The sequence below is a fragment of the Spermophilus citellus genome (assembly GCF_964194105.1).
Source record: "Spermophilus citellus genome assembly, chromosome: 3".
NCBI lineage: Eukaryota > Metazoa > Chordata > Mammalia > Rodentia > Sciuridae > Spermophilus > Spermophilus citellus.
In genome coordinates this window covers 75,727,729-75,744,275 of record NC_138184.1, presented here as the reverse complement: position 1 = coordinate 75,744,275, position 16,547 = coordinate 75,727,729, and the positions used below count along the sequence as shown (strand labels likewise).

At 44.2% G+C, this 16,547-nt stretch overlaps 1 protein-coding gene across 1 annotated transcript; it reads left to right on the top strand.

Moving 5' to 3' along the window:
* Positions 1-15,218: 15,218 nt before the first annotated feature.
* Positions 15,219-16,547, top strand: LOC308643361 (male-specific lethal 1 homolog; the record flags this gene model as incomplete). The annotated part of the gene is given in 3 exon segments (XM_081283245.1): positions 15,219-15,357; positions 15,413-16,396; positions 16,399-16,547. Coding segments are annotated over 3 exon segments (1,272 nt in total).

Below are 16,547 nucleotides of genomic sequence, written 5' to 3'. Positions count from 1 at the left end.
GTCTTCATATATGTACTTAGGGTAATGATGTCTAACTTCATTCCACCATCATTTGTACCCCCATGCCCTCTCCATTCCACTCCCTTCCCATTGCTCTATCTAAAGTTCCTCCATTCCTCCCATGCCCTGCTATCATCATTATGAATCAGCATCCTCATATCAAAGAAAGAATTTGGCCTTTGGTATTTTGGAACTGGCTTACTTCACTTAAAATTATATTCTCCTACTCCAACCATTTATTTATAAATGCTATTATTTTATTCTCTTTTAGTTCTGAGTAATATTCCATTGTGTATATATATAAAAGTTTCTCTGTGTATTCATCTACTGAAGGGCATCTGGTTTGGTTCCACAATTTAGCTATTATAAATTGTGCTGCTATAAACATTGATGTGTCTGTGTTCTTGTAGTAAGCTGTTTTTCATCTAAGCCAAAGAGTGGGATAGCATGGTCAAATGGTGGTTATGTTGCAAGTTTCCATGAAACCTCCATACTGACTTCTAGATTGGCTACACCAAATTACAGCCCCACAAGCAATGTGTGAGTGTGCCTTTTCCCCTACATTCTGGCCAACTCTTATTGTTGTTTATAATCTTGATGGCTGCCATTCTGATGGGAATGAGGACTTTTGATTTGCATTATATCTCTACCAATGAATGACAGTCTTCATATAACTAGAAAAAGAAACCACAAAGCTCATTTGGAAAAATAAGAGGCCTAGAATAGACAAAGCAATTCGCAGCCAAGAAGAATGAAGCAGAAGGCATCACAATACCAGAACTTAAACTATACTATGGAGCAATAGTAACAAAAACAGCATGGTGTTGGTACCAAAGGACACATGTGGAACAATAACACAAAAATACAAAACACACAGATGAACCCACATAGATATGCTTATCTCATAGTAGACAATGGTGCCAAAAATATACATTGGAGAAAACATAGCCTCTTCAATATATGATGCTGGAAAAACTGGAAATACATATGTAGCAAAATTACATCCAACCACTATCTTTCACCTGCACAAAAATCAACTGAAAGTGGATCAAAGACTGACAGTAGAACTGAGACCATGCACCCAATAGAAGAAAAAGTTCACTCAAATCTTCATCACATTGGCTCAGGACCTGACTTCCTGAACAAGACTTCTAAAGTGCAAGAAGTAAAATCAAGTATCAATAATGGGATGGACAGACACTAAAAACTTCTTCTCAGCAAAGGAAACAAACAATAAAGTGATGAGAGATTCTACAGAATGGGAAAAAGTCTTTACCACACAAACCTCAGATAGAGCACTAATCTCTAGGATATATGAAGAACTTAAAAACCTGAACACCAAAAGCCAAATAACACAATCAATAAATGGGCTAAGGAACTGAATAGACACTTCATGGAAGAAGAAATAGAACCAATCGACATACATTGGAAAAAATGTTCATCATCTCTAACAATGAAAGAAATGCAAATCAAAACTACTATAAGATGTCATCTCACTCCAGAATGGTAATGTATCAAAAATACAGGCAATAACAAGTGTCATGAAGGATGTGGGGAAAAATTTACATTCATATATTGCTGGTGAGACTGCAAATTGTTCCAGCCACTATGTGAAGCAGTATGAAGATACCTCAGAAAACTTGGACTAGAGGCACCCAGCTATCCCACTCCTCAGTTTATACCCAATGGACTTAAAATCAGCATACCAGAGTGTTGCAGACACATCAAGGCTTATTGTGGCTCAATTCACAATAGCTAAACTGTGGAACCACCTAGATGCCCTTCAACAGATGAATGGAGAAAGAAAATGTGGTACATATACACTATAGAATATTATTCAACCTAAAAGAAGAATGAAATTATGGCATTTGCAGGTAAATAGATGGAACTAGAGAATATCATGCTAAGTGAAATAAGCCAATCCCCAAAATCCAAAAGCTGAAAGTTTTCTCTGATAAGCAGTTGCTGATCCATAATGGGGCTGGGAGGATCAGGTAGAATCAGAAAGGCACTTTGGTTTGTGTTGAGGGAACTGAGGGGAGAAGTGGGGCTGTGGGGATGGGAAGGACAGTAGAATGAGACAAACATTATTACCCTGCATACATGTATGATTACACTACTGGAGGGACTCTGCCACATGTAGTGCCAGAGGAAGAAGTGGTGCTCAATTTGTGTACAATCTGTCAAAATGCATTCTACTGTTAAAAAAAGAAAAGAAAAAAGAATAAAGAAAAAGACCCCAATATTTAGAAGATAAAAAATATATTTGGATTCTCAAAGGTTTCCCATGTCACAATCCATAAACAATTGACTCCATTCCTTAGGTCTTGAGGCAAGCGTGAACATCATGGCAGAAGAGTGTGGTGGAAGAAATCAGTTCAAGTCATGATCACAGAGAACTGGGGACTTCAGCTCTTCTGGGTTCTGTTGTTTGAGCCTCTAGGGGGCATTCTCTGGAGGAACAGGTGGCAGTGACAGGGCCAGTCGCCCCTGTGCACCCCTGTTGTGTCTGTTGGTGCCCTCCTTGTTCTGCAGGCCTAGCATGGAGCAGGAGATGTTGGAACCTGCTGGTTGTTGCCTGGGAGGAGAAGTTGAACTCTGAAGGCGAGGCTGACAAACACTGGCTCCACCACCAGGAGAATTAGCTCTACAACATAGGGACCTGGGTCCCATGGGCAGTGCTGCCTCTGCTTACACCAAAGAAGCTGTGGACACCAAGAGCTTGATGATCCACATAGGATTCAGACCTGGCTTCTGCTTCTGCGGGTACCAGTGCCCAGCATATTCATTAGCAAGGCTGTCTCCAGAGCTGACTCTGGTGGCCATCTGTCCCAGAGCAACTGACACCAAGGCCAGCTGTGTCCTGTGTCAGCTCAAAGACAGACACAGAGCCTGTAAGAGGGAGACAAGAAGGTGCCTGAGGATAAAGGTCCCATTCCAACATTCCATCCTGAGGCTCTGCCTGGGCTAAGTCAGGGTCTGGGGTGGGTTCTATTGAGGGCCCTGTAAAGGGTGAGACTAGAGACAGGACTCACCATGTCATCTGTGCAGAGAAAGATGGAAGTAGGATGGGGATCCAGGCCAAGTTGGAAATTTCCCAGAGCTCAAATACCTGATGTCCAGAGCACACCTGGTCCCCTCAAATCATCTTATGCTCCCTCATGATTCTGGGAGCAGCTAGCATTTGGTGATAATGCAAACTTGCTCCTCTCATGGAGCAGCTGTCAGGACTACTGGGGAGCCTTCTTGTGAGCATTGGGGTTCAAGAGAAGGCAAAGGGGGAGTGTTGGAGCCCCAACTTCCTCCATCTGCTCTTTTAGGCATAGAATCAGCCTTAGTCTCCAGGGACCCAGGTCAGAAGTTCCTTCCAGGAATTGACCCATGACTGCTGTGCTGACCCTACTGGGCTATCATATGCCCTAGGCCCAGCTCAGTAAGGCTGTTGATCTTCCTGGAGCCTACCCAGGATGGAGCTGGGTAGCTGAGACCACTGGTAAAATCTTACTCAGCAGAAAACCCACCTTGTCCTCCTACACTCTGGATCACCCCATTAACTTGTGTCCACTGATTGCGATTTTGTTGCAATGTGACACTGCTACATTTCATTCTATTTTTGAAATGAGTTAATAACTGGCATTTTCTTTATTAAGCAATCTCCTGCTTTTGTTGATTCTTCACATTATCTAGTGTAATTTCATAGGTGGTGTCTGTTCCTCTCTTTGGGAGCCTCCTTACCACAGTAGACTGTCAACTGTCACTGGGAATTTCTTATTTTCCCCTCCCATTGCTTCAGTGTTGTACATAATATAGTCCAAGTGCCAAAAACTGGACTTTCCTAAGGAATGCACCGAGTCCCCATGGTTTCTGGGAATTATGTCAGCATTGAGGTTGCACAGAGCTAAGCTCTTGAGGGTGGGTAGTGAGGCATCCCTCTAATCAGAGGGATAATGTCATGAAACCAAAGAAGCCTCATGACCAGAGTATTAACCAGAAGTAGATGAGATCCATGTCTGTAGACTGATGATAATTACTTTGACTAAACAAGGAAACACATGTGGGCTCAGTAAGGGTATATATATGGTGAATACTCAGCCAGTTCATCCCACTGCCTGTGGAGGCACTGGCCCAAGTAAATCCTGGGTGGCTCAGGGCCTGGGAGGGTGGCAAGATCTGTGCCCTTTGGCTGCTTAGAGTCTAGCAGCAGAAATACTCCAGATTTTAATCAACAAAAGTGGCCTGTTTGTGATCCTTTTTTTTTTTTTTTGTATGTGTGATGTTTGATTTATTCATTTTTTTAAAAAGCGCTTATGGAAAAACAAGCAGATTTTTGTTTCTAAGAGTTAAAAGTACACTTCAAAAAATTAAATAAAAGAACATGGATTACATGTTTTTCTCATAAGCACTTAATTGAGTGAATGCACCACAAGGAAGCTATCACAGGCACATTGGGATACTCAGGACTGCAGCTTAACCTAGCTGATGCTCACTGTGGGTGGGGGTCTGCACTTGGGTACAGAATTGGGTTTCTGTTTATACCCAGGGGTACAGGAGGTGTACAAGACTCACATCCACATTAGAATACCAACAACATCCTCTGGATACATGGTAGACTCTGCCTCACCGCTGAATCAGAGTTGTAGAACATGGGGTGACTGGAGGACATCAGTGGCCAGTGCACCCTGTTCCCTCAGTGACCATGGATAACTTAGTACCACAGGGCAGAAGGTAAGAAAACCAAGGCAGCAACACCTGGCCTTGACTCAGGGGACCAGAGGCCATGGCCTACAACCAGCACCCTTCTGTCCCAGGAGGTGGGCTGCAGAAGACATTGACAGCACTGGCTCTGTCAATGTTCAGAGCCCTGACTGGGCTGCAGCTCCTGAATGGTAGATATGGAGGTATGCAAGGCTTGTCCCCAGCACTGAGCTCTGGCCAAGTTGTCTGTGGAACAAACCACCTAATTGCTGTACTTATTCACTTGTGTGCACAAATCAAGAAAAAGACAGTTAAAATGCACATGCATTGTGATCTCTTAGAATCATGATCAAAAGAGGACAACAGCAGCTCTCCTACAAAAAGAGGTTTTTGTAGATGTTAGAATCACCTAGTGACTGCAGGAGACTGGACACAGAAGGACTGGGATGCAGAGAGAGCCACTGTCTCAATGGGGTCTCAAGAGGTACACACTGGCTGGTCAGTTTGCTTCCTAGTCACTGTGCTTAGAAACATTTGACTAATCCAAGGCTGTGATTACAATTTTAAGAGGAACTGCTCTGGCTGCTAGGGACCATTGTGTCTTTTATTAAAAGCATTGTTCTGGGAGCTTCTGACAGACACTAGGGCATTTTAGTGCTTCCCAGAAGGCGGCCACTGCCTCCTCAGACTTGAGCATCTGAACTACCAACTGACCAGAGTTCCAGCCAGGGTGACCCTCACTGTGAAGTTAAGAACCAAACTGCATGTCCAGCAATGGCTCCTGAGTGGACCACAGAAAGCTTCAGTTAGGAACACCCTCCAAAATCAAAAGACAACATTTTCCAAAACTATTTTTTACAGCAGTATAACTAATTTACAAAAAGCTACAAAAATCATATTTACCAGGACACATCTGTTAAATAAAAACATCATGTTAGTGTTCATTTGTGCAGGGCTATGTACAAGGATTCGGGTTCTTGCTCTCCTTAGAACAATAGCCCATGCCCAATGGGGCCCAGCCTGGCAGGGCTGCAGGGGGGACAGCAGAGGCCAAACAGACCCTCCACACAGTGGCACCCTGCACGCCCTGTGTCCCCCAAAACTTACCCCACCATCAGGCGATGTTCTTGGCAGCCCCATGGAGGATGGTAGGAAACAGGGCTCAGCCTCCCCAGTCAGGGTGAGCAGCGACGACTCCTTTGAGCAGAGCATCCAGGCAGAAACAGAACTATTTCTGAATGAGAAAAGACAACATGAAAACCAAAAGTGTGTCAGGTCTGTGGAGAAGAAAACAAAGTCAAATGAAAATTCTGCCCAATCCACACTGTCATGGTGCTGCCAGCCACAGTCTGATGGAGCCTGTTAGGAGTTTGTCTTCCATGAACTTTCAGGTCAGCAAAGATGAGCACAGCACCCAGCAGCCTCAGGCCTAAGGTTACCACAGAGCCGAGAACCTGGGCAGCACAAGGCCTGCTGTCCCCAAGCCCCAGGCGGCACAGAGCAGGGGTGTGGGCAATAGGAACTGGGGGGCTGACGGGAGGGGCAGCAGCTCCAGGACCCTGGACCCCCAGCCAAGGTCTCTGACTCCAGCAGTGATGATGGCATCCAAGAGGCCATCCAGCTGTGTCAGTTGGAGAAAACCAGGAAGGAGGCCAGCAGAAATCTGCCACCAAGAGCCCAGCTCAGCAAGAAGGGGCTGAAAGTTGCCAGCAGCCTGGGAACCTCACTGAAAAGTACCTTCCCTGAAGCTCCCAGGAGAACACCCAGCAAGAGGAACTCAGCAGTCCCCAGGGACACAGACCTCATCCCAAGGGGCCTGGACTCTTACCACCTTTCCAAGCCACCAAAGGATGCCACAGCTGCTGCATCTCCAGGAAGCACCACCACCAGGAGGGAGCCTATGGAAGTGACCTTGGGGGGGCAGACACTTCTGCTGAGCTGATGTGCACTGAAGCAATCCGGGTTATTTTCAAGACCACCCGTGGAGGGTAGCAATGGGCCTGCATCTGTGAGCACACTCTTCTGCTCCCTCAATGTGCCTTCCCATCTAAAGGGAACAGCAGCTCTGTGGACAATTATGACAGCATCGAGCAGGAGATCCAGATGTTTTTGGCTCTGAAGGCACAGTCAGGAAGCCTGCTGCTGAACTGGCAGAGATGCCTTCCCACTCATCTCTGGCCTCTCCTTCCATGGCCACTCACATCATCCCTTAAGGCTCTTTGATCATGTTCAGTAACAGGATGCTTGGGGCCCTTCCCTGGATGGAGCATGCACAGCCTCCTTGAGGAGACTCTGAAGAGTGCTCTAAAATCTTATTTGCCTCAGGGCCTCAGGTATGATCATGGGCCTGAACTTGCTTAAGTGAAAGGATCCTCTTTGCTTAAGGGATATTTATACACCTACCTTCCAGAGATCCCTTCTAAGGTACCTGCACCTCAGCTTTGTTTCTCGTGTGATTTCTCAGCCCTACAAAATCTACTCAGGCTGATACCTGAGGCCAGGTTCTTCCAGTGCCTTTCTTAGGTAAGTCTTGTTCTATGTCCTGGGCTTCTTTAAATGTCCTGGAGAGACCCAAAGATTCGGCTCTCAGACTCAGGTTACAGTAGCCCAGGGCATAGGATGGACTGTCCTGACTTCCAGTTCAATGCCTGACTCTTAATCTTCTGTTCTGAACCCCTACTCTGACCTCCTCTTTGTCTCTCCTGGGCAACTCTATCCTCTGACCTGGAGCAGTACCTCTGCTGCTATCTGTTGATGGAGGAGACCAAGAGCTTGCCATTCCTTCTAGATGACACCAAAGGCCTCTGTCACCTGCAATAATGTGGACAGGAGTGCTGCCTCACTGTGCCAGCTGCACCCTGTCCTGCACAGCACAGAAAGGCAGATTCTGTCCTGTGCATGGAGTGACACTGGTGTATTTCCTGTAACTGAGTCTTAGTATGAAAATCTATCTCTCAGCCTTCTGTTTTAATAGAAAGTGAGGCCTATTGAATAAACTATAGCTATTCTTTAATGTGTCCAGGGCTACAGAAATTTTTGTGACACATTTTGGTGCATTTCCCACCTTCACATTTTATGCAGGAATCAAGACTGATGCTTTCCTCTGCTCCAATAGCAGTAGTAGCAATGTCATCAGAACAGCTGTAGCTCTGGCACAGCAGTCCAACTGTGTGTATATCACCACCACCATCACCATCACCATCTTCTCCCTCCTCCTCATTATAACCTCTGCTACAACTATTTTACTCCACCAGGCACATTTGCAGTGCAGAATGGAGGACTTCCCCATCAACTCAGTGTGTCCTTTCTTCAAACTGGGGACTTCCTTCCCATCTCTATGGGGGAAGTGTTCTCCCACCACACATAAAAACAACTATTTCTTGATCCCATTTTCCACATTTTTCTAGAGGAAGGTCAGGACTCCAAGAATCATCTCACTCGCTGAGATCTAGGTGAGCCTTTTTTCAATTAATGAGACCCTTTCTGTTATTAAATCATTTCATTTGAAAACAAAATTAGAAAGCCATACATGTAGATATAGTTAAGGCCCAAGGAGACTCTATTGACAGGATAACTGAGAACATTTCTTTCAAACTAAGAAAATTATGCTAAACATAGGTATTGCTTTTGTTGTAGCAGGATTTGTACAGGTCATCTAGGGTCAGGGAAGGGCATGAGGCCAGTATGGGAGGCACAGCTGGGCACACACTTTATAACGGCGCACACATATACATATATGCACACACTCAGATGCACACAAGAGCAGTGATGGTTTTATTATGTGCATAGGCTAGAAGAGGGTCCCTATGTCGTGAGTAGATGGTTTTAGTTACAGGGACCTGGTCCTAGTTCTAGAGCCATCCCCAGGATGTGTACAAGAAGACCTATAGCCCACTTCTTTGTCTTGTCCACTCTGTGATGAGTGTGCAATTTCTCTAGTTGCCTCACAAGACTTGATGCTGCTGTGACATCCATATTCTGGGAGGAGGAACTTACCTATGCAGTAAGTATAAACATGGTTAACACAGCCTTAATAAGTTATGTCCTCTGACCTATTCACTTGGGCCAAGGAGTGGAGAATCACCACCCTTAGAATCCAGGGATCATGATCACTGAACAGATGTCTGCCCCTGATTTTCCTTTTGGTCAGGTTGTCTTTTGCGCCTATGCCCCAGCCTAGAAAATACCAGGACAGAATGGTCCTGCCACCCCTAAATCAACACCTGATCATTTTGAAAATTATTCATTTGTGGTTAGAGCTAATTTAAGAAAGAAATGTTAAGGCTTACATAGTTTAGCAGCTAGGACTAAACTTAAGAAATACAGAATTAAGTAAGTCCTCCAATGACTCTTCTATTATTCATTGATACCACATTTTTGAGTTTAGAATATCTTAACTGAAAAGCTACAAGAAAAAAAGTGATGCAAATATTTATAGAACATTTAAAATCAACACTCATGAGTGAGAAATTAAAACAAATAAAATATCTAACTTTGGAGTTAACTAAAATTTATTCTATAATTCGAACATGTAGGTAACATTATTAAAGGATAAAACCTGATAGTAAAAAAAAAAAATAGGTAACACAAACAATCCATCAGTTTTGATCTGTTTTTGACTTTGTGAGAAAAAGATCTTTTGGTTTGATACAAGTTGAGAAAACACTAGTGAGCAAATAAAAGGCATTTTTAAAATTATTCAAAACCAGCATGCATTCCTTGCTATTCAAAGGATGTTTTTAAATATATATGCTCCTTATTTTTTCTTTAAAATAATTTTGTTTTTTTCCATTTTGCAGTTAATTTCAAGTTTTTTTCAAATAAGTGATAAGAATTTCTACCAAATATATGCCTGCCAAGTACTGAGGGACATAAAAATATCATAGTTTTATTTTGTTTTGAAAAACCTCAGGTTTCAGATTTCTCTAAATTGACAAGTCAAATTAGCTTCCTGGAACCCTACCCTGCATACCAGGAATAAAGATCAAAGTGCTCCCTCACTCTATGCAGAACCCGCCCTCAGATCTAATGATTCACAATTAATTTTCTTATAAAAACCATGACACTTATGTTACCTGCACATTAAGTCCCTCTAATCCAACTGCCAAACAGATAATTTAAAGCAATCATAATCGTCTATAAATATATTCAATAAAAGTTCTTTCTTTTCTCAAGTAAAGGTTAAAACATTATTCATCTTTGCTCTCCAAGAGATTGAAAACAGAATTACAAACATTAAAATAAAAAAGAAGAAAGGAAGAAAGAGAGAGAAAGAAAAACTCCCCCTAATAAAGATCTGCTAAAGGTAGTAATTTATGGCAGCATATGTAATTTTTAAGCTCCATCTCTCAAGGAACAAATTGTGTTAATGTGAAATGACATGAATGCCTTCTGCTTAAGGACACACCACAGGGGATAATTGACCCCGGAATTTCATGGTCAAGATTTTCCACATTAATAACATTATGACAGTTTTTACTAGTATATGATTAACTAAAAAAGTGCTTCCTTTCAAATGATCCTGGTAATCCAAAAATTTAAAAAAATACATTATTGTAAACATCACACTGGACAAAGTGTATTCACTTTTAGTTTGAAATCATACATTTCGAATGGGCAGATGTTTATTTTCCACTCTTGCAGTGCTACTTTTAAAAAGACTTTTGTGCCATACTTAGAATGTTGAGATCATTTCAAAGTGATCCATGATGAGTTTGCTTTCATAAAGTGTTCTCTTTAATGTGCATAAAAGACTTAATTACCCAATTATATTTTACTGATTAACTTTAATATTTCATACAAATTAAATAGCTGATTCTTCTCTAAATTCAGGTGAACCAGAAAAAATACAATCAATTAATTTGGAATAAAAATGAATAAATTTATATTTTATATATAGATTGCTCAGGAAGAAAGCAAATAAAATGACAATTCCACATGTTGAATGTAACGGAATCTTAAACTTCCAAAAATAGCATATGAAATGCATATAAAATAATACAAAGGAGATTATTATAGACTTCAATACAATCAGTCATTACAATGGCAGACTTGTGACAGACAGTTTCATGAAGACACTGGAGATTAGTTTTTTTCCAACTGAAAGACAATGTGGGCTTCAGTGAAAAAGTATATATGAAGGTTATTTCCTCCATTTTTACTTGTGCAATGGAAATCTGCATTGCATAATTTATTTAGGAACAAAAGAATTGGTAACTTAAAGTGAATATACACTATTTCTACATAGTTTTAGGAATAAGAAGGCACCACTGATTTGATGTCTGGTAATCACTGATAGTTGATTTTGAGTTGTTTATCTCAGAATTTGTTATTATTAAACTTTTCTGAGTGATATAACCTAAAACCATTATTGTGGCTTATGAACTACAAATAAGACAAATTCATAATAGTATTTCATCATAGAGAAATCCTTCACAGTCTATGTTGACAGTACGGATTCTTTGTCCACCTGTACCTGGAATCTATTTTGCAGAACAACATTGTTTATATCCTCATAGCTCAATTCTATGGAAAATTCTTTGCCAAATTTTCAAAGTGGTGCAGCAGAGAACCAAGATTTATCAAAATTCACCTGGCTTGAATGTGTTTCATATTGTATCAATACAGTCAATTACATTGTGAGCTGTGCCTATGCAGAAACAGGTAGCAATATAGTGCCACCTACTGCATTATGAATAAATCTCCTGAAAATCTTCTGCTGTCAAACAAAATTTAGAATCAGGAGGAAGACTGTGGGGGTCAATATCAGGGAAAAAATGGGTGGCATCTGATCTTCTGATCTCCCATTATTGCTAAACAGGTAGATCCAGGAATAAAGTGTATGTTTATTGATTTTAGAACATCTGTTCAGAACAAGGTTGAGATAAAAGAGCCTAAAACAACAACAACAACAAAAACACTTAATTCCTATCCTTGACAAGGATCACCTAGCACAGCTAATTCCCAGTCCAGATTTCCTAGTTCAGCAACAGGTACCAGAATAAGTTCTTTAGTAGGATCCCATCTGCCTTAGAAAAACTCAAAATTTCTTTAATGATTAGCTCAAAAGCCAGGCAGAGAACTGCACTTGCATTTTTCTTACTCTCACGGAGGCTGCCCAAGCCTCCCCTGCAGCCCTTGTGTAGCTGAGAAGGGGTTAGTGGGAGGCAACAGTGTTGCTGGATTGCCTGCTTGGCCCTAGGCATCTCAGCCTTGCTGCTCCTAGCTACTGAAAGCGCTGTGGCGGCTGGTTTCCTCCAGATGGCGCTCGTCGCAGACATGCCCTGAACAGGCTGCCCACCCCGCCCCCACCAATCTCAGGGTTCCAAACACTGGGGTTTGACTGGTTTTCAGCTACTGAGCTTGTATGGCCTTCAAGGAGTGATTGAAGTTGCTTTCAGGTATATAGATTAACAATAAAGTTCTTTAATGTATATTTTCATGATATAATTAACAAATTTGCATGAATGTAAGACAAAAAATTCTTGCAAATTGTCAAGCTAATATTGAGTGTCATTTTTGTAGTATATGAAGTTTGATGTCAATGTCTTACCAAATTATCTATTCTCTGACACTGCTTGTACCTGGGCATCAGAGATATATGTAAATTGGCAGGTCTGCAGTATAAGTTGGTTGGCTAGCTGGGATAAGATTTATTCCCAAGTATTTTAAAAATAATTTTTGTTGTAAATGAATACATTTTATGTATTTGAATTTGGTGCTGAGGATCGAACCCAGTGCCTCATTCATGCTAGGTTAGCGCTCCACCACTGAGCTACTAACCCCAGTTTCTATTTCCAAGTATTTGTGAGGCTATTGTGAATGAGATACTTTTCCTGATTTCTCTCTCTGCAGATGCACTACTGGAGAAGAGGAAAGCAATTAATTTATGTAAGTTGACCTTTTACCCTGCTACTTTGTTGAATTTGTTTATCAACTTTAGAAGTTTTCTGGTGGAGTTTTTTGGGACTTCTAAATATAGGATCCCATCAACAGCAAATAGAGATAACTTGACTTGTTTTCCTATTTGTATCCCTTTAATTTCCTTCTTTTGCCGGATTGTTCTGGTGATAGTTTCAAGGACTATAGTGTATAGTAGTGATGAAAGTGGATACCCTGTCTTGTTATTGATTTTAGAGGAAATGTTTTCAGTTTTTATCCGTAAGTATGATGTAGGCCTTGAATTTGTCATATATAGCCTTCACAGTATTGTAATAATTTCCTTCCATTCCTAGTGTTTTAAACACTAGGGTTTCTCCAGTGTTTTCAACATGAATGGGTGATGGACTTTTTTGTATAGTTTTCTTGCATCACTTGGGATAATCACATGATTCTTATACTTAATAATCATATAATTCATGTGGTGAATGGCATTTATTGATTTGCATATGTTGAACCACCCTTACATTCCTTGGATAAAATACACTTGATCATGTTGTACTATCTTCCTAAGTGATTTTAAATGTGGCATGTCAGTTTGTTATTTTGGATTTTCACATCAATTTTCTTTTTTTTTTTAACAGCCACAATAGTTTATTTACAATTGAACTCTTTATAAGATATTTACAAGACAACCAATTTTACACATCAGAAATGGTATCAAAAGTATGAATTACAACACAGACAACAATATGAAATGGGCATAAAACAAAGCTGAAGTGGACAGACAAGCAATTTCTCTTTTTAATTTATTAACGCTAGTTTAAACCTCGTTAAAGAAGGAAACAAAAAACTATGTTTTAGGTGAATTGCAGGGCCTTCAGTTGAAGATTGAATTTCACAGTGTTGTATCCCATGTAGGGAAAAATAAGACAAATTTTCCCCTCACTCTTAACACACTGTAATTTCACCCTTGGAACTTTGCTCCAACCTCCTTGTCAAGGAACCTCAAAGTACTCAAATCAAAGGAGAATTATCTAGAAGAGGGGACAATAAAATAAGAGGCCCTCAGAGAAAGGGAGAACCAAGGAAACAGAATCCACTTAAGCCTGGCCAGATAGCACCTCATGGATTCCTCTCAGTCAAGCAAAAGTTCAATATCTGAGGAGTCCCCTGTGTAGGGCAGAAATATAAAGGTTAAATTTCCTAATCCACCCCTAAAATTAGGAATCTGACAAATGCTGAAATCAAGAAGAAACTGAGAGGGATCAGGGAACAAAGTAAAGAGACACTGATTGGGGTATTTTTTCCTTTGGGGCACATTATAAAGGAACATAACAGGTCAGAAAAGGACTACTAAACAGCTTGCCACATTAAAATAATGGAGAACAAAGAAAATCTGGCCCAATTTTTCTAGAAATCTCCTTTTCCTTAAGGTGTGATGTGAGATGAGAGCCCCTAGTGGAGTAAGTCCTATTTCTCTCTACATCCTTACTGCAATGAAGCAGGTTCCCTTACAGAGAGCCCACTCTCCTAAGCAGATGGAATTACAAATGAAAACCCATAGACAGACAGACAGACACACACACACACACACAGAGAGAGAGAGAGAGAGAGAGAGAGAGAGAGAGAGAAATAAGAGCAGCAAGATCATCCAAGAATACTACATGTGCTGCCGGAATAATTCTTTCAAAGTCAAACCCAGGGAGCACAGATCAACATTTCACAAAAAAGCTTTAGCAGTGGGAGGCCCCTGAGGAACTTTTCTTCTCTTCCCACAATGGTGTCCCGTTCTCTCTCATGCTCCACTGATGGGCCGGCCACACACCCTACATACCTTGGCTTCTCCTCTAAAAGTGCTAATAATCTGGAGACATATTCTCTTCATGGATAAAAGCCCCTACCTTCTAGGAGATTAGGCCCCTACTTGTTTTCACACAATAGTCCTGAAGACTAAGGAAAGGCAATTCCTATATATTTAAGACCAGAAGTCTTGTCTCTATTTTTCTTCCAGATAGTTAACAGGGATCGGACACTGAGACCAAAGTGGCCTGGGAGTGCTGTCCTGAAATTTTTCTAACAAAACGGAGGCAGGGGAAGGGACCAAGATGGTACACATACAAATGTATTTTTACAAAGTGAATGGAGAAGCTCATTAGGTGCATCTGTTTCAAGATTTAGACATTTGCCAGCCAAAGGAAGCACACATTTCCACCCCTCCCCCCACCCTCCCTAAATCTCTACCCCACCACCAAGAGCTCAGCTAAAAGGATAAAGCCCAGCTAAGGAATACTTGAGAAGTGATGTGACATAAGGACATCCTCCGGTCGGCGGCGGCGGCGGCTGCGGCGGCTACCAGCGGCTCCGTTTTTTTAAACGGAAACGCTGAGGCGCCGGGGGTGACTGTGGGGGAGGGGGACTCGGAGCTGCGGAGACCCCCGGGGGAGGCAGCAGACCCCCTCCAGGAGTAGGAGGGCTTTGGGCGGACCCATCCCTCCCACCCCCTCCTGAGGAGGAGGGGGGGATGGAGGCTCGGGGCGGCTGAGGCGAGCTCTGGGGCGAGCTCCGGGGCGGGGAAGGGGGGTGTGGGGTGGGAGACGAGGCGGGCCCGGCCGGGCCAGGGGGGGCCGAAGCGAGCTCCGGGGATGAGCTCGGGGGCGGCTGGGTGCGAGCTCCTGCCTCTGAGGCGAAGGCGGCGGCGGCAGCAGAGGCGGCGGCGAGGCCCCTATGGGTCGGCGGCGGGCCTCAGCTGCGGCCTCCACTTCTCCGCACGCCGGCGGGATGGCGCCCGAGCCTCGGCGGAGCCGCGCTAGCAGGGGCCTGCTGCCGCGCTGCTGAGGCGAGCCCGCCAAACTCCCCTCCCCCTCCTCCGTCCTCGACCCCCCGCACCTCGCCCCTTCCCCACCCCCTCCTCCGTCTTGGTCCCCGGCGCTGCTCCGGACCACTAGGACCAGGAGATCCGCAGTGTTCAAGGCGGCCGCGGCCCCTGCCGGCGGCAACCCTGAGCAGCGACTGGACTACGAGCGGGCTGCGGCGCTGGGCGGGCCGGAGGACGAGCCCGGGGCGGCCGAAGCCCACTTCCTCCCCCGGCACCGTAAGCTCCAGGAGCCGGGACCCCCGCTGGCCTCCTCCCAGGGCGGGAGCCCCGCGCCTTCCCCGGCCGGCTGCGGCGGCAAGGGCCGGGGCTTGTTACTCCCGGCCGGGGCGGCCCCCGGGCAGCAGGAAGAGAGCTGGGGCGGTTCGGTGCCCTTGCCCTGTCCGCCCCCGGCCACCAAACAAGCCGGCACTGGGGGGGAGCCAGCCGCAGCCGGCGCTGGCTGCAGCCCCCGGCCCAAGTATCAGGCGGTGCTGCCCATTCAGACGGGCTCTCTCGTGGCGGCGGCCAAAGAGCCTACGCCCTGGGCTGGGGACAAGGATGGGGCGGCTCCCCCAGCTGCCACCGCTTCGGACCCGGCGGGACCCCCACCACTACCTCTGCCCGGGCCGCCACCCCTCGCGCCCACCGCCACCGCCGGGACCCTGGCGGCCAGCGAGGGCAGATGGAAGAGTATGAGGAAGAGCCCTCTCGGGGGTGGCGGCGGCTCGGGAGCCTCCAGTCAGGCCGCCTGCCTCAAACAGATCCTCCTGCTGCAATTGGACCTCATCGAACAGCAGCAGCTGCAGGCCAAGGAAAAGGAGATCGAGGAGCTGAAGTCAGAGAGAGACACGCTCCTTGCTCGGATTGAACGTATGGAAAGGCGGATGCAGCTGGTAAAGGAGGATAACGAGAAAGAAAGGCACAATCTGTTTCAGGGCTATGAAACTGAAGAGAGAGAGGAAACAGAGCTGAGAAAGTTAAACTGGAGTGCCAGCCGGAGCTTTCGGAGACATCCCAGACTCTGCCTCCCAAGCCTTTCTCACATCAATTTTCATCAGGAATATTGGTCTCATACGTCTTTGTCTGGTTTTGGTTTCAGGGTGACACTGGCTTATAG